Source organism: Choloepus didactylus, chromosome 1 (genome assembly GCF_015220235.1).
Source record: "Choloepus didactylus isolate mChoDid1 chromosome 1, mChoDid1.pri, whole genome shotgun sequence".
Classification (NCBI taxonomy): domain Eukaryota; kingdom Metazoa; phylum Chordata; class Mammalia; order Pilosa; family Megalonychidae; genus Choloepus; species Choloepus didactylus.
In genome coordinates this window covers 77,307,481-77,329,833 of record NC_051307.1, presented here as the reverse complement: position 1 = coordinate 77,329,833, position 22,353 = coordinate 77,307,481, and the positions used below count along the sequence as shown (strand labels likewise).

Genomic DNA, 22,353 nt, shown 5'->3' with positions numbered 1-22,353 from the left:
TTTACTCTTTAGAAACTTTGAGAGTTTTCTACTTATTTTCAATGTTCACACATTTCACTATAATATTTCCCAGTGAAGAGGGCTCTTATCATTTATTTTTGGCACTTCCTGAGTCTTTTTAAAATTGGATTATTATACTTTATTTTTTTTAATTCTGGGAAATCCTCAAAAGTATTTCTTCCCTATATGGATTTGCTCTATCCTCTGTGAGTCCAGTTATCAATGTTGACCTGTATCACTTAACATTTCTTTTGCAATAACCAACTATTTATGTCTGTTGTTCTGTAGAATTCCTTGTCTTGATATTCCACTCATTAATTTTTTCTTCTGTGTCCATTTTGCTATCAGTCTTTATTTTATTCTACTTTTATATCTCCAATTGATTTTTTTCATCATAATGAATTATCTTTGCTTTATGTTTCCAATATTTTCCCTTATCATTTCTAGAATTTTGATTAGGCTAATTTTAAATGATTCTTCTGTCTGGTCCATGAATTCTGCTTCATCTGGTGTATATTGTCCAGTTTGTCTTTTGATAAGAGTTTTTACACTCTGCAGACATCTTCCAGTTGCTGCCTGTGAGCGCACATTTTCCTGAGTTTTTCTGCTAACTTGATAACAAATGCAAAGTGGGGAAAGGAGCGAAAATCTCAGGGTTATTGTATGACACTCTGGTGAACTTTGGAAGCTGGAAATATATTGAAGCAGATATTCTCCAGAATTACAAACTTGCCTCTCTCACTATCTTTTTTGCCTCCCTCCCCCAACCTCAGTCCTGAACTCAGAGTAAACCTCTGCCTTAAGGGCCTCATATTTCAACAGTCATCCCATCTTTCGGTTGTAATCACCTGATGGGGTTGGTGAGGGGAAAGTGGGTGGGTAGGATGGGTTCTGGGTTCAGGAGAAGGAAATGACCAGGAGCTGGCCAGTCTGCTCAGTCTGCCTGCACTCTGGCACTGGACTTAGCAGGCTGCTTCCTGTTGCTCTGAGCAGATGGTGCTATTTTTTATTTTTTTAATTCTTGCCTTTAAAAAAAGTATTTTTTTCTGTAATTAGAGAAGCTGTAAGTTTACAGAAAAGTCATGTGAAAAATACAGTGTTTCCATATACAGCCCCCACTGTTGACATTTTGAATTAGTGTGGTTTGTTACAATTGATGAAATAATATTAAAATATTACTTTAACTATAGTCTGTGGTTTACACTAGGTGTATTTTTTCCAACATACCACCCTATTTTTAACACCTTGTAAAATAAATTAAATTAATACTTTTGTTTTAATTCATGAACGAACATTCTTATATTTGTGCTATTAATTACAGTCCATCATTCACAAGAGGTTACACTGTGTTACTATCCAGAATTCGAAAGAAACTCCTACAACTCAGCAACAGAAAGAAAACAACCCAATTCAAAAATGGGCAAAATTGACTCTGAAAGACAATTGTATACAATGTAGCTTACAAGAGTTGACAGTGTGATTGTGATTGTTGGCTCACACTCCCTTTATCCAGTGTATGGATGGATGGGTAGAAAAATGGGACAAAAACTAAATGAAAAATAGGGTGGGGGGTATGATTTGGGTGTTCTGTTTTACTTTTATTTTTTATTCTTATTTTTACTTTTTCGGGTATAAGGAAAATGTTCAAAAAATAGATTGGGGTGATGAATGCACAACTATATGATGGTACTGTGAGCAGTTGATTGTATACCACGGATGACTATGATATATGAATATATCTCAATAAAACTGAATTTTTTTAAAAAATGGGCAAAAGACTTGAACATTTTTCCAAAGATGACATACAAATGACCAATTATGCACATGAAAAGATGCTCCACATCATTAGTCATTAGGGAAATGCAAATCAAAAGCATCATGAGATACCATTTCACACCAACTATAAAGGCTACTATTAAAGAAACTGAAAATGGCAAGTCTTGGAGAAGTTGTGAAGAAACAGGAACACTTGTTCATTGTTGGCAAAAATGTAAAATGATGTAGTTACTGTGGAAAACAATTTGAAGTTTACTCAGAAATTTAAGTACAGAATTACCATATGACTTTGCAATTCCACTTCTAGTTATATACTGCCAAAAATTGAAAGCAGGGACTCATAGTGGCATTATTTATGAGTACCAAAAGATGGAAGCAACTCAAGTGACCATCAACAGTTGAATGAATATACAAAATATGTTATATGCATATCATGGTATATTATTTGACCATATAAAGGAATGGAGTTCTGAAACATGTGACAACATGGATGAACCTTGAAGACACCGTGTTGAGTGAAATAAGCCAGACCCAAAAGGACAAACACTATATGATGTTGATGTCACTGATATGAAATAATTAGAATAAACAAATGTATAGAGTCAATAATGAGAATACAGGTTTCCAGGGGCCAAGGTGGGGTAGAGAATGGGAAGTTAATGCTTAATTGGTACAGAATTTCTATTTGAGGTGATGGACAAGTTTTGGTAATGGATGGTAGTGATGGTAGCACAATATCACTGATTTAGATATTTGAATATGGTTAAAAGGTGGTTAATTTTAGGTATTACACATGTTTCTAGAATAAAAAATTTAAAAAAACCATAAGACTGTATAACACACAAAAAAAATGAATACTAATGTAAACTATGGACTACAGTTAGTACAATTATGATAACTGTTTCATTGATTGTAACAAAAACAACACACTAATGCAAAGTGCTAATAAAAGGGAAAACTGTGGGAAGGGGGCTATATGGGAACCTTTATTTTCTGCATGATTTTTCTGTAAACCTATAATTCCTCTAATAAAAAAAAAATCTTATGCTGAAACTCAATATGTGAAAGATCAGAGCAGCTTTGGTTCACGCAGTAGTAGGGAACCTGGGATTCTGCCTCCTCAGCCTCTCTGTCCCCACGGTGACCCTGTAGAAATTGCTACAGAAGCCTAGAGTGCAAAGAATACAGTCTGGAAAACCACCACCCAAATATTTAGAGTGTGGTAATGACTACAGTGTCATTTATTTTATTTTTTAAATTAATAATTCATTGTATGGAAAAGTATACTTTCCTTTTTTACTGAATGTATCATTTTTTTTCTTGTTTCTATGGATAGAAAATAAAAGGAATTGTTGGTCCCATCTTATTTGCTCTCTTAATTTCACTACGGGTGAGAAAATCTTACAAACCTAACCATCTTAGCTAGATCATGGGCATATCCAAGAGTTTTAGGGGTTTAGGCCGTATAAACGACTTTAGGAGAAAAGTCTACATTCCCTGTAATTCCTGGCTGATAAGGGAACTATAGAAACATCACCTTCAGAACTAGGATCTGTCTTGGAGGGTGAAAATTATTGCTAAAAAATTAAAAACTGCTTATTTATTCCCCCATGGAGGCACCTATCCATTTGACAAAACCACCCATTTATCCACCAGTTCTGTCCATTTGCCATCAAATACTTCCTGGACATCCATAAGAGAGCTTCTTAAAAACTGGGGCTTTGTCTTGCTCATTTCTGTGACCCCTTCAGGGTCAACCATAATAAGCACAAAGGAGGTACTCAAGCAATATGTGGGGCCAAAACTTTGTTCTTGAGTTCATGGCCTTAGGCTCTCAGACTAGGCACGACTGTTCCTAAACTTTCTACCCCAAGTGCCAAGATGAACGTTATAAACTTGCAAGGGCTTCCTCATAGCTCACCTGAATTTCTTTAAGTTTAAGCTGCTTTCCTTCGAGCTGGCCTCTTGAGTGATGGGGGAAACAGCCCTGCCTGCAAAACTCCCACAGGCAAAGAACGAACTTTACATTTTAACACACAAGACTAACTTCTTTATTGGGTGTGTTCTGTAAGTCGAGGAGGGAAATAATTGGCAAATAAATAAATAAATAATCAAACAAAGACGTGGGAGCGAAGGAGGAGCTCGGGAAGAAGAAAGCGGAGTCTTTGCATAGTTCTAAAGGAACAGAAGGTGGCAGCAGTAGGCAACGTGGATTCTCAGCAGAAATGCAGCACTGGCAAAAACCAAGGACAGGAGCTTTGAGAAAGAGGAGAAGGGCAGGTGACTAGCTACTTCTTTTTCGTAGAGAAGGTGCGTGGAACATTCGCCCTCTCCACCGGGGCGGGGCGGGACGCGGAGTCTCACATGATCTGCCTGGGCATCCCGTACCCGGTCATGCCCGCCTGGGATGCCCCCTTGTTGCTGCCCATCTGCAGGCCTATTACGCTCTGTCCCTGGCGAAGCTGCTCCTCTGAGAAACCCCTCCGGTTCTGCTGGGCTTTCCTGGGCGAAGGGAATGAGACGGAATAATATCATTCTGCCAGTTGTCAAACCCTTCTCGAGATCGTGCATCTAGGGGGCCCCAGTGGGTAATAGAACAGGCCCTACATCGTGATTGGTTACATCAGCTTCCTTCCCTGCAGAAGTCCAGATGGTTTCCCAGGTTTCCACCAAAGAGAGCAGAATTGGGGCTGCTTCCCTGAGGGCCTTCACTCTGAGCTCTCCCTCTTTCTTCCTTCCCTCCACTCACTCCTTCTCCCACCACTTTGTGCCATCTCAGGCAGTATTTTCTCACCCTCCCTCACACAATAATCTCGTGAAATTAAAATCAGCTCTTCTTACGAAACAAGTCAAGTCTCTTAACTCTATTAATCATCCCATTCCACCCTTCCCTCTATACGGCCAAGGATGAATGCTCCATTTTAGCACTGAGGAAACAGAGTTAACCCAGGGGAAATGTCTCACTCGAGATAAGAGGTCAGCAAATTTAGGGAAAGAGCCAGATAGTACATAATTTTGGTTTCGAGGGCCGTATAGACCACAGTGAGTCACTGGTAGATCTGGGACTAGAACCAGGGTTTTAGCTGGCCAATATTTAGGAGGTTTTTGTGCCAGGGTTCCTTTAAAATAACACAGGCTGGTACCTTCTAAACAGTCAAGGAGAAGAAAAGGGTATCAGGGAAATGTAGAGTCACTTATGTGTTACCACATGATCTTTTCTCTTGATCCATCACTAAGCTTTTGGGTTAGAACTTAAGCTCCCACAACATCACCCTCCAAAAAATAACACAAATCACTTTGGGAAAAGGCCCTTTGTTGAGATGACCATATCATTTATTATCCAGACCAGGACACCAGGACGCTTTGAGAGTGAAAGAAGGTGCTGTTAATAAATATCCTGTGACAATAGGCATTAACTAGGACTGTCCCAAAGACGACACGTTTATCCTTCATTGTGCTAAAATAAAATAATATATAAAATAAAATAAAATAAAATATAGTAGATTCGGGCTGCTTGAGTCATAATAAAACCAGTTCAGACATCAAGCCACCTCTGAAGATGACTATCTAGTCCTGCTTGCCCTCAGGAGAAATGGAACCTGGGCAGAGCTGAAAGACCCTGGCAATGAATAGGAAAGGACCAATGATTCTTTCCTGGGTGCGATGTTGGCCTGAACAGATGAAGCAGTCTTCCCTTGCTCTGGGGGATTGAGTTGCAGAGCTGTGAGTGCTTGCTTTTAAGTAGCCTTTGAAGAGTTCCCTCCGATTAAAATCATCCTCTGCTCCAGGGATCCCGGGAGGGATTTTTACCTGTGAAACCAGGATGGCTCTCCCCGGTAGCAGCCATCATCCTTGGTGACTGCAACACTGCCTAGAGCCATCAGGGTCCTTTGCACAGCTGCCATGTCCTTCCCTGGAAGCCAACAAAGAGATTAAAGCTGAGAACATGTCAGGGCCAAGGAATTCTGGGAGAATGGAGCTAGACCTCCAGGAAGTTCTGATAAGAGGCTGTGGGGGATCAAACTCAAGGGGGAGACGTTATCAAACACTTTTCAATATGGCCATAAGATGACCATAGCCAAACTTCTCACAAAAGAACAAAAAATAACCTGGTTAGTTTTTCTCTACATGGTACAGACCAGAAATACCAATTTTCTAATCCACCCATATTTGCTCCACAAATAAACATTCCAAACACTTAGCAGCTCAGATATGGGTAGATCCCTGCCCTAAGTAAAGGACCTTGCTTTGGTGGGTTTTACGAGCTAGTGGCACAGGGAGGTCCTGTGGGTGGGCTGGCAAAGTGGACCTGCTGAAGAGGAATATTTCCTAAGTACCAGAAAGAGAAAAGGGAATTGAGAGAAGCTGGTTGGATGGGTTAACTCTGTGCCAACCCCCAGGTGGTTTCTTTCTTTTATTTTATCTTGGTTAAAAGGGTCTAAAATCATCCATGCACATGAAATTGAATATTTACTTGGTTATTTGGGCCACAGGACCAGCAAACAAAGAAAATCAAATCAACACAGAAAGCACTTAATGTGCTTTCGTTTTTGTGCTGCTTGAAGGGAGTTAAATGGAGATAATAAGTAACTGGTTTGTGTGTGAGAGAGAGAAAAGCAAGAGAGAGTGAGAGCATGTGAGAGAAAGGGAGTGTGTGGCGTGCCCCCCTGCACAATGGGATGGAAACACTGTTACCTTGAGAAGCCTAGTCACCCTTAACCTATGGAGAAGGCAACTGGTCCCCACAAGTCAGCCTGCTCCTCCCATCCTTTCTACTTTTCTCCCTTCCAGGTGACTGATATGTCCTGGTAGCATGTCAAAGGTCATGAAACACACAAGTTTGGAGAAGCTTGTAGCAGAAGTTAAAAGGCACAGGGTTAAAAGAAAGGCAGCATCTGGGGATCTGGACAGGGGTTATATTAGAGTTCTCTGTATTGGTTTTGTATTATTTTTGCAACTCTCCTATCCGTTCGAAGTTGTTTAAAAAAAAAAAAAAATTTTTTTTTTTTAAACAAAGCAGCATTCAGCTTTGTAGGGAGCTGTGAAAGTTAAGGGCAAACATTAAGAGGCCCCCTTTAGACCAGTGTACCATCTGCAGTCTCTCCAGCCTGGCTTCTGCAGTTCAGTCACTGGGGAATACAGAATTACAGGAGAAAGGCAGATGGAAAGTGAGAATGGAGCATGAACTGTAACAAAATAAACAATTAGGGCCCACAGAAGAGGCCCCGTTCAGAATGTCCATTTATTCCAAGAAGAGAAAGACAGCAGACCCTCCTTCCCTCACCTCTCTCCTCCACCCCCACCTCCCGCACTAACCATGCAGTGATTTCCTGGACCCCGAGGCCCTGTGGGAATGGGTGATGGATACAAGGATGAAATAATCTCAGTAAAGATTGCCCCTGACTCAAGGACCAGCTGGGGTGGTGAAGAATGGACTATCTGGGCAGCAGATGGAAGGGGGGCGGTGCATAAGGATTAATAAGCACATGAGAGGAAACACAGAGGTGGTGGTTAGAATGATTGCTCTTCCCCAGATGTAACTGTCACTTTATAGCAGGAGTTTTTTTTTTATAGTAGGACTGTAGTGATTCTATAATGTGGGGTCACTGTGGGAAGAGATAGGGAGAGGGTGTACTTTTAAGTAATGAGTCATTAAAGAGAAACTAGAAAACCAATTCAGCTCAGGAAGGCTTAGGTTATGGTGTATCATTCATTCATCTCCACTCAGTACAAAAAGCACCCAGGAAGTCTGTTTCTGGTGGTTGGAATGAGCTGGTCTGATATGTCAAGGATGTTGGGAAACATGAAGCAACAAATACTCTCCTGAAGCAAGAGTTGAGGTAATGAAACAAGCTTTGTTAAACGGTAGAGCCAGCTTCCTTCACACACAGATAGGTCATGAGTATCCTACAAGAACCCAAAAAGGACAGAGGGAATTAAATTGAGGGTAAGGGTAAGATATTCAGAAATCTAGAAATATCAATACCAGCTCCACCCCAGGAGAGTGAAGGGGGAAGGGATTATAAGTTGGGCAGAAGAAACTGGGGAAGGGGGCATTATTGGACAACTACAAGTTGGTAATGTTTTCCTTAATAAAGTCCCAAGGTAAGAGCATTTAATATCAGTTATAGGTCAGACATTTTATTCTATATGACCTCAACCCCACAGAGTTCGTATTATCCCTCCCAATGCATGGATAGGGAAAATAATTCAGGGAGGTTAAATAACTTGCCCAGAGTCTCTCCAAAAGTAAATCAGAAGTAGCTGTAGCTCAGGTCTGTCCAAATCCAAAGCCCACAATCTACGAGACCACACTGCCGTTGCCTGGGAAGCCCCACTGCAGGCTGGATGGGGGAGCACACAAGAACAGTGATCAGGGATGATCTGAAGGAGTCACAGTGACTGCTTCAGTGCCAGGCCAGAGGGAACACATTGGAGAGGACAAGACTGAGGTGCAGTTTCTTGGACCCTGCAAGATTCAGGACACCCATCCCAAATGGTGATAAGTCTCAGGGTTGAGTGTTTTTGTAAGGAATAATTGCTCCAAGTCTCAACCCAAACAGGAATGAAGCAAGGAAAAGCGGGTTGGACCTAGAGTCCCCATAAATGTGCTGGTTAAGTTTCTAAATAAGGTTATGACTAGCAACCTGCATTTTGGAAGCCCAGTTCATGTCTAGCTTGTTTTCTTGTCATGTCTAGTTTGTTTTTTAATAAAGTTTCCTTGTGTGGAAATGTCTAACCAGCATTCTTGGGCTCATGAAATGGGAAAGGGTGTTTTTCCAGCCTTACTTTGCTTGCCAGTTCAGAAGCCCAGATAAAGTGCTGGTGGGAGGAAGGGGCACTTGGAAGGAGTTGGACCATTTGTTGAGGGTGATTCCTGTAATCAGGAGTCAATATAAATACCGAAAGGAGCAGTGTAGTTAAAGGAGATCTGTAAAGTATGCCAGGGTAAAACAACAAAAGCTAAACTGCTTGTTATCACAACCAAGCATAACATCTGCCTACTTACTATGCTTTCAAACTTGTGCAGACATAAAAAATTGACCAAACACAGCCTGCTTTAGAACAGGGTTTCCAAAACTTCTTGGATTATTTGTGGGAGAGACTGACTCTGTAGTCCTGGGTTGGAGCCTGGGGGTCTGTATTTTTAATAAGGTCCCCAGGTGATCCATAATATCAGGCAAGTTTGACAGACATGGGTCTAACCTGGTGACTCCCAAACTAGACTGGCCATCAGAATTACCTGAGGATCTTAAAAATTCAGATTCTAGGACAATCTCCTGAGATGAGTCTGATGTAGCCAGATGGCTAGTCAAGCACTGCTCCAACAGATTCATTTTCACTTTTTGGAAACATCACAATGTTTGGCACATAATAAGTATTAAATAATCTTTGTTAGGCAATCACTCCTTCTTTCAGAGATGTCGTTCACAAAGTCAGGTAGTAAAACTGATCATCAGAAAGGCTTGATCCAAGTTGGGTTTCAGCCCAGAGCCCCAGCAGCTTGGAATCTCTCTACTCCCTGAAAACCACCCATGAGGATCTCAGAGGATCCAAAGGACTCTTCAAAGCAGCTTTAAATTAACTGCTCAAGGACCTTCTTTCAAGAGAAGAGAGAAGAAAAACATTCCTGAAAGACCAACTAGGTGTTGAGAATTTTCTAGATGCGAGGATAGTAGAAATGAGACTGAATCCTGGCAGTGATTTCAGAAGGAGACCACTGACCATAAGAAGGGGCAACACATGAAAGAGGAATCAAACCTATACTAACAGAGCTCAGAATTTTAATTCACTACCTGGACTCTTCCATCACCCAGTCTCTGTGGGAAGCTAATGTTAGACTTGAAGTTTAAAAACGAGCTGGCGGTGTAGTAGCTTTTCCTGCCTCACTTAGCCTCACTTAGCAAATCTTTTCAGAGTCTCCAATAGCAACTGGCACTTTTACCTGACAGTAGAGTGCTACAAAACAATGTTTCCCAAAGTGTGGTCTTGTTTCCCAAGCTACTATATTATCATCTCTGCAAACGGGGCCAGGGCTTCTGCTTTGGAATGACAGCACCCCCCGCTCAGCAATTCTTAATGCAAGTAAGTTGAGTGCTATTACCATAAAGACACTTGAACAAGGATTTTGCTCTCAATATATTTTGGTTACTTCTATTATATTTTATGGCTGTCTTGGAAAGAAAAAGTAAATGAGAAGGGTAAAGAGAAAAAAAAAAAGCAAGAGAAAAGTCATCTGTGTGGGTAAAGGCAGGTTGGATACTCGCTACTTTCTATTTCCACATTAAATAGCAAAAACCACTCTTTCAGAGAAAAGTTTCAGAGCTCCTATTTTATGTCGGTCTTAACTCATCATCAGAACTATTGGAATACTGGCATTTTTCATTTTCCTGAGAATTGGCAAAATCATTTCTTATTGCATAGTCCCCAACCCTTCACTCAAGGTAGATAAATTATTGCTATAGTAAAAGAAGTGTCAGAAGGTAGGCTGGGCTTTCACGGTGGATTGTGGTTGTTTATCTCCTGACTCTGAGGAAGGACAGTGGTTCTCAAAGTGGGTGCCCAAACAGCAGAACCAGTGTCACCTGGGAATTGGTTAGAAATGCGAAAATCTGTATTTTAACAAGCCCCCCAGGTGATTCTGGTGCATCCTGAAGTTTGAAAACCACTGGTGAAGGAAAAACCCACCAAACACAATTGTCAGCAGCCACCCAAAGAAAATACAGTGAAGGCTGTTTTGAGAGAAAAAGTGGCTTCCAAAAGTAGGCATTTGTGTATCCACAGCAACTATAGGTATCTTACAATTTCCCAAAATATCTCAGACTCAGTGCAATGTTCTTCTGTTGTTGCTGTTGAGGGATGACACATACAGTGACACCTCCCCAGAGAATATATTTGAAATTTCCTGATACTCTACCTCCAATGTAACTAAACCTCACCTCCCTAACTAGCAGTTAACAAGGAGACGAGAACATGGATGGATGACAAAACCATGTGTTGAGGATTCTTATCAGTGGAATTACTGAGAAAAGTAATTACAGTTGATTGATCTCTGAGTCTTGTCTACTCTGACATTTTAGAATTCTACATATCTAATGCTCACGTGGTTATACAAAGAGACCAAAAAGGTCAGTTGTTTATGGACCTACAATAAGGGAAAAGAAGCCAATATGTATTACGTTTTTATTAGCCATACCCTGTGCTAGGCTTTATACATGTAATCCTTACAAGAACCCTAACAGGGAGGCAGCAGAACTGTTTAAAGAGAAGGGAACTGAAGATCAGAGAAGTTAAGCTACTTAAACAAGGTCACACAGCTAGTAGGTAGCTAAAGAAGAACTTCAAATTGGCCTGACTCCAAAGGTCATGCTCTTTCCACCATACCAGCATTCTCTGGGTCTGGAACTGTTAAAGCAATATATTATGAGGGAGGCATCAAGAGGACAAAGATCAAAAGGGGATCATTGGAGAAACGGATGATTGCAGATGAGGTAAAGGCACCACACATGAGAAAGAGGGCAAAAGTCATCCAGGCAACCTTACTGGCTCCTGCATGAGGCCGTTAATGCAGTACATTTGTTGCAAGACAGAATATGAGAGATCTTTCAGACCTGTTCCTCCTTCCCTCATGTTCTTTTATGTTTAGGAAGGACAGGCAAATTATAATAATTTTTATATTGCCAACATTTATGAGACTTAACTATTGATAGGCACTATGTAAGCACTTCTAATGTATTATCTCATGTACTCCTCACATTCGCGCTGTGAGAGAAGTGCTATTATTATCTCCATTTTATAGCTGAGAAAATCAAGGCTTGGAGAGTTTAACTGATAAGTGGTAGAGCAGAGATTTGAACCAGCAGTCTGAAGTCTGACTCCAGAGTCTACACTCTTTACTGTCTCCCAGGATAATCTGTCTTTGCAGTCTTTCTGTCTAGATACTAGACAAGTACATTTTTTCCACCTTGGTCACCCTCTCCCTCTCTTTTTCTGTGTCTGTCTGTCTCTCTCTCTCACACACACACACCTTCCTTTCTTGCTCCTCCCTTTTCTCCTTCCCCCTCTCCCTCTGTAGAAAAGATGCTCAAGTCTGACCCACACTGAACCAGGGTGCTTTTTCTCTGATTCACAGACAGCTGAGACAGCCCCATCCCTGCCCTTTCAAGGTACCCATAGCAGACCTGAAAGTAACCCGCCAGGCCATTTCTCCTCTCATCCAAGAGAAAGACTTCACCATCCTCTTCCATTCCTCTGAGCTGCCACCACTTCTTCCCCATCAGTGCAAGGAACCAGTCACTGCACTTGCCCCCAAGGCAAACTTCCATAGCTTTGTCTGTAATGTCCCTGTGCCTGGATTGTTTTCTGTACCATTCAGCCCTGGGTTCTTGATTAAAAGCCTTAGATCTTTTATTTTGATCGGCCCCAAAGCCATTCCAAGCATTTGGCCTTGCAACTAAAAGGGGTTTCAGGTTAGTGAGTATATACTGGGCCCCTGCATTTCTTAATTATTGTAGCTTAAATGAGCAAGTCTGCATATCTTTGGAAAAAGCAGGATGGGATACTGATTAGAAGGACTAAGAGCTGCAGAGCATAACTAGAGGGACAGAGGGCTGGGAGCTACAGCAACTGCAGCCACAGCCACCACAAACAAAGTGCACGGAATCAGGAATTAATGTGAGGAAACAGAAATGTGAGGACAGCACTAAATACACAGCCAAGGTGTGGGACAGGAGGGACAATGTGAGACTAAGCTAAGCAAACAGCTAGTCCAATAGCTATGCATGCCAACATGTACACACTCACCCGCACACTGACGCATAAACACCTGCTGCCTCCACCCTGCAGCCTGTCTTTGATTCCAGCATAATCATCCCCAAACTCATGAGCAACCAACCAGCTCTTACAGAAAGCACTCTGGCCTTGCTTGCTCAGTCCATGCTGCTGTACTAGGGGTTTCACAGCTGGGCTCACTCCAGGCCAGCTCCCCACTCCACAGCACTTCTCTGCTCAAGGCAACCCACACGAGGCTCTGTCCTTCCCCGCAGACAGTGACACTGGGGGTATCAAGCATCCCCTCCAACTCTTATAATGAATTTCCCTGCACCTTCTGAGTGTCCTTTGTTACCACTCCTTGGAGGGACCCAATGAGGCCCAGGGGTGTTTTTAGGGACCATTTGGAAACTCTTAAGCACCCCTTTCCCTACTGCCAGCTCTACTTATTACCCCAGCCTATCGCATGACTTGGCCTATAGCTCTTCCTTCCACCTGTCAGCCATAGCAGCCTTGGAGTGGGGCTCCTTCCTTATTTTCTTTAAAGCCCCATCCTTCTTCTGCCGTGGGTAGGGAACCCCTCCATGTCTGCCCTGTTCCCTTTTCCCAGGAGCATTATCCCATGCTGGAGCCCACCCATCCACTACCCTATGTCAAGCCACCCCAGTCACGCTCAGGCCTCTTGGCCTCCCTCTTTCTTAAGAACAACCTGACACACAGGATGGAGGCAAGTGGTATAGACATTCACCTACTCTGTTTAAAAGAGACCATGGCTCCCCCCACCCCTCCACCTTGCTTTGAGCACCTCCTGGTGTGAAGCTCACCTGTGTGGTCTTTGGAAAAAAAGGAAAGGCAAGTTAAGCATCCTCAGTAAAGGCAGCAAAGGAGTTCCAGGGCCCCCACCTCCCACAGAGCTCCCAGCTTCTTCCTCCTCCTCCGTTCTCCCTGTACTTGGCTAAACCTCATCTAGGCCCCTTCCATTCCCACTAACCCCCCATGCAGTGGCCCTATCCTTCTGCCCCACAGGGCCCTGAAGCAGCCTCCTCCTTTCCCTCTTCATCCTAATTAGCCAGTCACTGATAAGAGTAACAGCAAAGTGAAGAAAATGAAGCTTTCTCGCCAAAGAACAGCATGGCCACCTAGGTAAGGCCCTATTCTGGAGCTTGGGTTTGAGTTCTGACTGCTAATCACTTGCTGTGTCATGTACATGAGTAACCATGGGCAAGCTTCGGTTTCATCATCTATAAAACGGGGAAAATAATAATCTCATAGGATTGTCAGCAGAGGTAACTGACATTACGCAGCAAAGCACTTGTACAATGCCTAGTGCATTAACTGGGAAAAATCGTCAGTTTTGGTCTCGGAAGTAGGGATCAAGTCTCAACTATGACATTAGGTGCGGATTCTGAACCAAGAGCTCATAAGGTCCAAGGGCTTGAAGTTTGAGATATCTGGGTTTCAAGGTATTGGTGCCACATAAAGGCAGCTCATTGGTGTCTAGAGATTTCAACTACCCATCTATGAAGGAAAGATGAAAACCAGCTCTCCGCATGACACTGAGGATCTGTGAGGATTAAAGAGGAAATTTTTTTTACAAGTTGTTTATAGGATGATCCTCTGCTAGAAATCTAATTTGACCACAACTAATACCCCTTAAAATACCATTGTCTCTTGATCAGAGGAACATTACCCCATTCTCACTGTCAGCAAAGACTTTTTTGTCATTGCCCTGGGGATCCTATTGAGTGGGCCACCGATGACAGTCAGTGACATTGGACATATGAGAGAGTCCCTCGGGCAGCCCTTCCTGGGCTGATCTGTCTCTCGGTGTCCCAGGCAGCCCAGTCAGAACACAGCTGCATGGATGGACATGCTCGGGCCAAAGGGGACAAAAGACGCCGTGCCCATAGGTCCCAAATTCTCAGGGAGTGTCGCCATTCACACCATTTTTTCCCCGATGACGGTGGACTGTTAAATATGTCCAGAAATATGCTTAATTTTTAGGCCTTTGTAAGAGTTCATAATCAATTCATAAATCTGAAAGAAAAAAATCACTCGTCAGGTTGTCTGAGCAGAATACCTATCAGGAAGGTGTAGTCACCAAGCTTCCAGATAATGGTTTAACAAAAGGTTGAGGACTATTTATTTCTCAAATTGAATGACAAAACCCCACCAGGGGGCTTTGTCTATAAGCCCTGCTGCCGGTGAGTCAGACGTGCACTCACCCCCCGCCTCCGCTCTCCTGCAGGAGCGATGATTTGTTCTGAGAGTATGCTGCAGGAGGGGTAGAATGAAGAAAAGGCATCCATGTAACCATTTTAGCTTCCTCTCGGTGGAGGCTTCTGATTACGTGTAAGTTTGCCGAGGTCTCTGTGTGTCCTCGGGGTGTGCGTTCCCTTAGAGGAGGGTGCTCCCTTTTAGGGAGCGTCACAAACAAGGTGGGAGCGGGGGCTAACAGTGCCCGCCGGGATGACAGCTGAGCACACCCTCCACCCCGCAGGCCCGGGAACACCCGGCGAGCAGGTTTCACAAAGACCTGGGGCAAAGGGGAGGGGGAGCGGAACGATCTCCAGGGCTCGCGGGCTGTTTACCTTCCCATAGATCCACCGTCTGAAAAATGTCAGTGGTCCTCACGCCGTAAACCTCCGCAGCTTTTAGGAACTGGGAGATTTGTTCCATCTGCTTAAAAGCCATCTTTGACTCAGAGATCTTTGGGATGGGTTCTTGTCCTGGTGGGTATAAACTATTTATCAGCTTGCACAGAACCTGAAGGGGGAGAGGGGGAGACAGAATCAGTGCTTTCCTTGGTATTTATAGGCCACTAAAGCAAAGTGTATCCCCCGCCCCCCGCCCCCAGGCACTGCTCACCAGGTTTGGGCATGGGTAGCGATGGACCCCGGTAAGGCAGGGGCTCAGGGCAGTGTGGTCAGGCCCCCAGGCTGACCCCCAAAGACCCCACTCCCTTCCTTCCTTTGCTCCTCACTTCCCTTTTTTGTGGGGGTGGGGTGGGGGGGTGAGGCAAAGAATGTTTACAGATAGGGAATGACGTGGGATGGGGGAGGACATGATTCCAGACTTTCTATGGAAGGATGAGTTAGTAGCTCCTGGGGGTGGGGGCAAATGATGGAGTCTAATATTATCTCTTCTATCAAGAGGCAGATCATAGTCAGGCTTCAACAACTCATCCCATATGTTCTAATGATGTGTAAAAGAATTCGAGCTAGGTATCCTTCTCCCAGATACTGATAACTCAAGTCCTGGGCAACCAAACAGAAGCGTGGGGTAACAGTTATGTAACAGTAAATCACAGCCTGCAGGAAATGATGGGCTTGTTTGAATCAGCAGAGGTTGCGGTCTTCAGAACCCCCAAACACACACACACATCGGGTCAGAAAAGCTGTTATTGAATAAGGACTCCCTTCAGTTTCATGAGAACCCAAACAGACAGTGAGCAGCACCTCCAGGGAGAATGGCTGCAGAGGGATAGGAAGGGGGGAGGCCAGGTCTATGTTCGTTTTGCTGTGTAACTAACCTATTCCTTGAGTGTATGTGTGTGGGGGTGGGAGAGCTGATTCACAGAGAAGGACAGAAGGTTGGGAAGATCCTAACGAAAGACACCTCTATTCTCTTTGGAAAAAGCAAAAGGGCCTTGAATTTGCCAACCATTCAGAAGGAAACTGCGGTGTCTCCCAGGAGTGGAAAATTCTCTCAGGTAGCTAGGGGATTGTGCAGGGAGTCCAAATCTTCCAAGCCTTCTGATGAAACAGAGGCTTTCCCATTCCCGGTGAGGCACGGAGCAGCTCCTCCGTGCAGCCTCAAGTTAAAGTAAGGGCCCTGGAGGGTTTCCCGGCCCACCCGCCCCAACGACAAAGATCGCTGCCGGCCTTACCGTCCCGTCCATTAACCATTTCTGAAAATGGGTCCTGCCGGGAGGCGGGTGCTCTATGTCCTCCGCGCACTGCAGGATAATCCAGTCCACCAGCTTGTTCTCCAGGTCCGCGTCATACTTCTGCTCGATCTTCTCCTGCACCTCTCGGCTTAAGCCGTAGCTGGGGCCCCTGTTAGCCATCTCTGGAAAAGAGAGCGGACACGCGCGGCATCCACACAATAGCAGCAGCAGCCCCCGGGCTCCCTGCACACGGGGCTGGGATGAGGCTGGGTGGCCTGGCCGAGCCGCAGCAAAGCGGGCAGCAAGCCGGGCGTGGTTTAAATCAAAGACCCAGTGAAGCCAATAGGGTTTCACCTACAAACGGGAAGGAAAAGCGCAGCCACGCTCCAGTGACTCTAGAATAAAGCCCCGGCGGGTCCCCGGGGAGTGGAACCGCCCTTTCAGTCCCACCTATCAATGAGATGAGATGATGCACAAGGACTCACAGTCAAGTCTGGACCCGGACGCAAAGGAGTCTGGGTGGTAGTCGTTTCTTGTCCGCTCTCAGTAGCAGTTTGCAAAGGCAGGAACCATGGGATCAGAAAGAGCCGGTAATTAACAGGCAGAGAGGGAGGCTGCCTTGGCGTTCAGCTGCCGCTGCTGCATGGTGCCTGGCAGAACGGTGCCCTGATGTGCATTTCTCAGGGCTGAGGAAGGTCAAAACAGAGCCGTTGCTAAGAGCCGCCCAAAAAGCTAGCCCTCTCTTGTGTCAATCCATTCCCCTCCCTCCCGCTGAGAGCTTCTTTCTCAGCTGCACAATTCTTTTCCCTTTCTCTGGGGAGTCAGTCCGATTGTAGACACGGCCAGCATACAGCTACACAATGGGCTGGGGGCCGGTGAAAGGGGGTCCATTCTGCTGACTGTCCATCTGTCAGGAGTAGCCAAACCACTTGGCCCCTACCCTGGGGTAACAATTGTCTGTGGTGCAGGAGGGGAGGGCTTGAGAGCTGCAATCACTAACTTGTTCAGCTGCCAGCCGGATTTCATCTGGAAACTTCCATCCTGGTGGGAAAATGTTGTGCCTCAGTTTAACTTACTCAAGGGATGTAGCTTTTTAATGTCACTTTAAAGCAAAAGTCACTAAGAGGAAATTTTATAAATTAAAGAGAGCTCAATGTACTAAAAGCCCTTGGAGTGAAAGAGAAATCATTAGACCTAAGTGAACTGAAAGTTTTACATCTGCTAAAGGGCTTGGCGGTTTGTCCCCATAGACTGAAAGGTCCTTAGGAGTAAAGATTGAGTGTCATTGGTGTTGTGTAAGTCTCTGGGTACTTTTCATGACAAAAATACCCAGTATTTGTTTTCTGGTTCATTTCTTCATTCAACAAATATTTTATAGAGTGCTTTATTGTGCCAACTGCTGTGCTGGGTTTTGGAGATGGGGAGAGAATAAAAGATAATTCTCGCCTCTGGATGGACTGATAAATTGATTCAGGCTCATTAGATAAAGCAACTGTAGTGCATGGGAAGGTTGTCTTTTGTCCCTGTGGGAAACTGATTAGAAGCTATGCAGGAAATGACTCCTCAAATTTTACGTGTATTGAGAAAAATCTTCTGCCAGGCTGGAGCCTGAGCTAATGAAAATTTAATTACTTAGTAATATGTGAGTGGTTTGCTTGAGAAAAGACCTAGTGGTCAGTAGTTGAAGGCCTGGGAGAGAGAATTCTGAAAGAGAGTTTGAGAGAATCTGGAGTGTTTAGGAGAGCAGTGGATTTAGAAAGAGGCAAGAGAAGGGCTGACTAATGCAGTCTTGATTGCTTCATGGAATCATCAGTTGTGGGTGATGTTCTAAAGAGAACTGTCTCTAGAGACTCAGAGCTTAGAGGAGGAGTTTCGAGCTGGGGAATTGTCGGTGGAATTGTGGAAGTCACTGAGCTACATCTTGGGTGGCAGCAATAAGTTCAGTTTCCATCTGGAACTAAGGGGACAGAAGCCCAAATGGAAAGTATTAAATTTCTTCCATGGATGGACTTACCCTAAGAAAGATGTTGGTCTGAGATATAAAGTTAGAAACCTACTTTAGAATTAGTTAGAATATCCAAAGATGTACTTTGCCCTGCTGTTTGTTGCAGACTGCTTTGCAGATTTTTGTATCTGAAGATTCTCTTCCATTACAATGAAATAGCTGAGGTTTTTAAGTGAACGATTGATCACGTGGTTCTGGAGAGATACAGTGGCAAATAGGGGCCACTAGCAAAGAGTAGGTTAGAAGTGACCCAAAATCCAGAGGAAGTCTTCAGAGAAGAAACATCTGATCCCCTGGGGGGTGACAGTGGAAGTGGGCTCAACTCAACATGTACTGAGTGCGTACTAGCATCATAGTTAATTTATTCAACTTTTTTTAAAGGGCCTGTGTTATCAATGACACAAAAATGAATGAGACATGGCAACATGGTCCAGCAGCAAAGTTAAACTTGTAAATAATAAATACCAGCTAGATGTCATGCTAAAAATATGCACAATGTGTTCAGTGAGGCATACTTATGCCCAAAGAAGGGGCCTAAGGAAGTGGGTAAAAGGTTGATAAATGAGATGGCTTTAAGTTTGAGTCTGGAAAGATGATTAGAGGTTTGCTAGGTAAATGAGATGAGGCAGAGGGGTGTACGGAGTTTGGCTGGCAAAGGCACACAGAAGGTGAAAATGTTGTGGCATTAACAAAGCATAGGGTTAAAGGGAAGAGACTCACAGAAAGAAAAAAATAAAGCTAGGATGTCAGGCAGATTGCAGATCATTAAGTAATATGCTTGCAAGGGCTCAAGGTTAAATTTTTGGTTTTGAGAACTAGTTGCTAAACCCAGTCATTATTTAAAAAGAAAAAAGATTATACAAACTTATATTTAATAAATTATATAAAAATATTCAAAATTCATTTCCTAATTACTTTTGCTACCTTTCACTATTGCCTTTACTCCTGAGGATATTTGTCTTAGTCTATTGTATCTACATGGTATACGTACATATTGTTTAATGGTGTGTTACTGAGCATTTCTTCCCAACTTTGTATTCAGCGATGTCATAGTGATAGCTTGAAATCAGCCATGGTGGAAGTATTTATATCAGAGTTGTTGGCAAATGCTTCCAATCAGAACTTTTTATTTTTCCTGGAAAGCCAGTTGTTAAACACTTATCAGCCTTACCACTGGGCTTATATCAAGCAAGAGTGTGGAATTTTTCATAGGGAAAGAGAGCCATCAGATCTAATTTGAATGAAGGAAAAGAAGATGGTCTGAAACTCCTGAACTTGACTTTTATAATGCTGGCACCATTTATATTAAGAAGACACATAGGCAAGGAAGTACATTTATGGGGAAAGATAGTAAGTTTGGGGCTTCCTGCATTTCAGATACCCACAGTCCACTGTAGTTCATTAGGCAGTTGATTTTATGGGTCTGGAGCTCAAAAGAGAAATCCAGATTGGAGAAATATACATGAGAACTGTCTGCATGTAGGTAATAGTTAAAACCATGAACATGGATGAGGTTGCTCAAAGAGAATGAGTAAGTAGCACAAGAAGAGTGCCAAGCTCAGAACTCAAGGGATTATTAACATTACCAGGTGGGTCAGGATGAGGAGCCAGTAAAGGAGTGTGATGAAGCATGCACAGAGAGGTCTGGGGATAAAAAAATGTTAAAACAAAGTTTCTGACTTCAAAGGTCCTTTGAGAGAGAGAGAGAGAGAGAGAGAGGCTGGTCTATCAAATGAGAATCTCAAATCAGGAAAGTCTAAGAAAGAGACATGGACAGAGTGCTCTAAGAGCACAGAGAATCCAGCAACTTCCTGCAAAAAGAGATGAGAATGAGTCAGGAAATGCTTCAGCTAGCAGCAAAAACCTGAAAGCCCAGGAGGAGGGGGAGCCAAAAAGGACAGGATATTTTCCTCTAAAGATACTTTTGATTAAATAAATTGTCTGATTTTTCTAGGTATATTCTCTAAAATATGCCACAGTGTCAAATTTTTCAACAAACCAAATTATACGTAATACATGATTATATTTCTAAACTGTTACTTCAGACCTGTATTTAAAGCAGCTCTTAAAAAGGTATTATATTTAAATTCCACCCACCTTCTCCCCTCCACCAGAATGAGTTCTTTAGGATTTTGTGTTTGCGTTTTAACAGTTCCAAATCTAATGGAAATTTGACATTTCCATCTGGGGGACTGTTCTGGGAATGGTTACATGTAATGTTTCCTTGTTCTGTATCTCCATGCTTTATAAAACTCAGTTTTGCCCAGAGCTCTTTTCCTCCTTTCCTCCACACTGATCTTTCTATCTGTTGTTCAAAGAAGAGCATATTGTTAGGTTTGAGTCTGGAAATGCCTCTAAGTCTCAACTGATGCAGCAAAAGCAAAATATATTATGTGGCCCCACTTAGCCATTCTTTCCATTGGCATTTGCCTTATCCCTTTCTGTTGCCCATATTGAGATTTTTAGAGGTGTCAAGTTCTTCAAATAAGCCAGGAGTTCCAGAGGGTGAGGCATTCAGGAGCTGCTTGCCGTTCAAGTATTTTCCATGTCACAGAACACATGGCATGGAGTTGTTTTAGGAAAAAACAAAAAGCCTGGGGAAAAACATGGAAAAAATTAATGTACTAGAATACACTACATCTCACTGATTCAAACTCAGCTCCTTTGGAATTTGTGATGTTAACCTCTACATGAAATTTTAAACAGTTTCTCCTGTCTCTAGATTGTGAAGGTCCCTCTTTTAAAAAAACAAACGGAAACTACTGATCATTGAAAGGACACCGTAACACTCACATTCCAGTTTGGATCCTGAGGTTACAAAGGTCAAATCCAGGTAAACTCTAGAATCCCTATCCTCTTCCTTGCCTCCACCTTCCTGCCTACTTCCCAGATTATGTGTGTCATTAGTCTCTCACTTGACTGTGTTCTGTACGTAATGGTAGTGCCTCCTATGTGTCAGACATTTCTCAAAATGTGTTGCTTCTTAACCTATTTAGTCCTTTACACCCTTTTATGCAGGTTTATGTCATTTTACAGATGAGGAAAGTGAGGCTTAGGGAGGTTAAGTAAATTCCTCAGTCACAGAGCTAGTACGTGGTGAGCCATGATTCAAAATCAAGCTCCAGGGTCTCTGCCTTTAAGTGCTATGCTATACTACTGCCTCTACATAAGCATTACAAATCTCTAATCATATTACCATGTTTAACCCCAGAAAACTCTCATGGCCAGAGGCCCTTTCCTCTTCTCTCCTCAAACCTAGCAGGGTCTGGCCAGAGTAGATCCTTGCATTTTTTGAATGAAGTAACAACCACCCTGCCATTCTCTTATCAACCCACTCAAGCACCAGGCACTGTGTTGCACACAGATGATTCATATATTTTTAGTTTGTCAAAAATTTTTGTTCAGTATAAAAGATAACTCCAAAGTTTTTAGTTTTATTGCTCTATAAAGACATTAACTAGTTTCGTATCCATGTTGGGGTCCCCACGACCACTCCTAGGTTTGATGATTTGCTAGGACTCACAGATTTCTGCATATAGTTGGACTCATGGCTATGGCTTATTACGGCAAAAGGAAACAAAGAAAATCAGCAAAGGAAAAAGGTGCATGGGGTAAAGTGTGGGGAAACCAGGTAGAAGCTTCCAAGAATCCTATTCTAGTGGAATCACATAGGATGACTGAAATGTTGTCTCCCGGGGAAGCTGGTTAGACATGCGGCACCCAGGGTTTTTTATGTTATGTTTTAATTGTTACATACCAAAATTCCAGACTCCAGAAAGAAAGGAGGTGGTCAGCATAAACTATATTGTTTGCATAAACAGGCACAATGAAACAATGAGACACTCTTCTGGGGATGGTGGAACCCTCCAGAAATCCAAGTTCCAAGATGCTTGCCAAGGGCCAACCTTTTAAG

At 43.2% G+C, this 22,353-nt stretch overlaps 1 protein-coding gene across 1 annotated transcript; it reads right to left on the bottom strand.

The window, feature by feature from the left end:
* Positions 1-3,803: 3,803 nt before the first annotated feature.
* On the bottom strand, positions 3,804-16,878 carry TAGLN3 (transgelin 3). The gene is made up of 4 exons (XM_037835318.1): positions 16,436-16,878; positions 15,138-15,312; positions 5,587-5,689; positions 3,804-4,278 (listed from the first exon to the last, which is right to left on the bottom strand). The coding sequence occupies exons 1-4, from the start codon at positions 16,613-16,615 to the stop codon at positions 4,137-4,139; spliced, it is 600 nt and encodes a 199-aa protein (XP_037691246.1). The 5' UTR covers positions 16,616-16,878; the 3' UTR covers positions 3,804-4,136.
* Between the last annotated feature and the right edge of the window lie 5,475 nt (positions 16,879-22,353).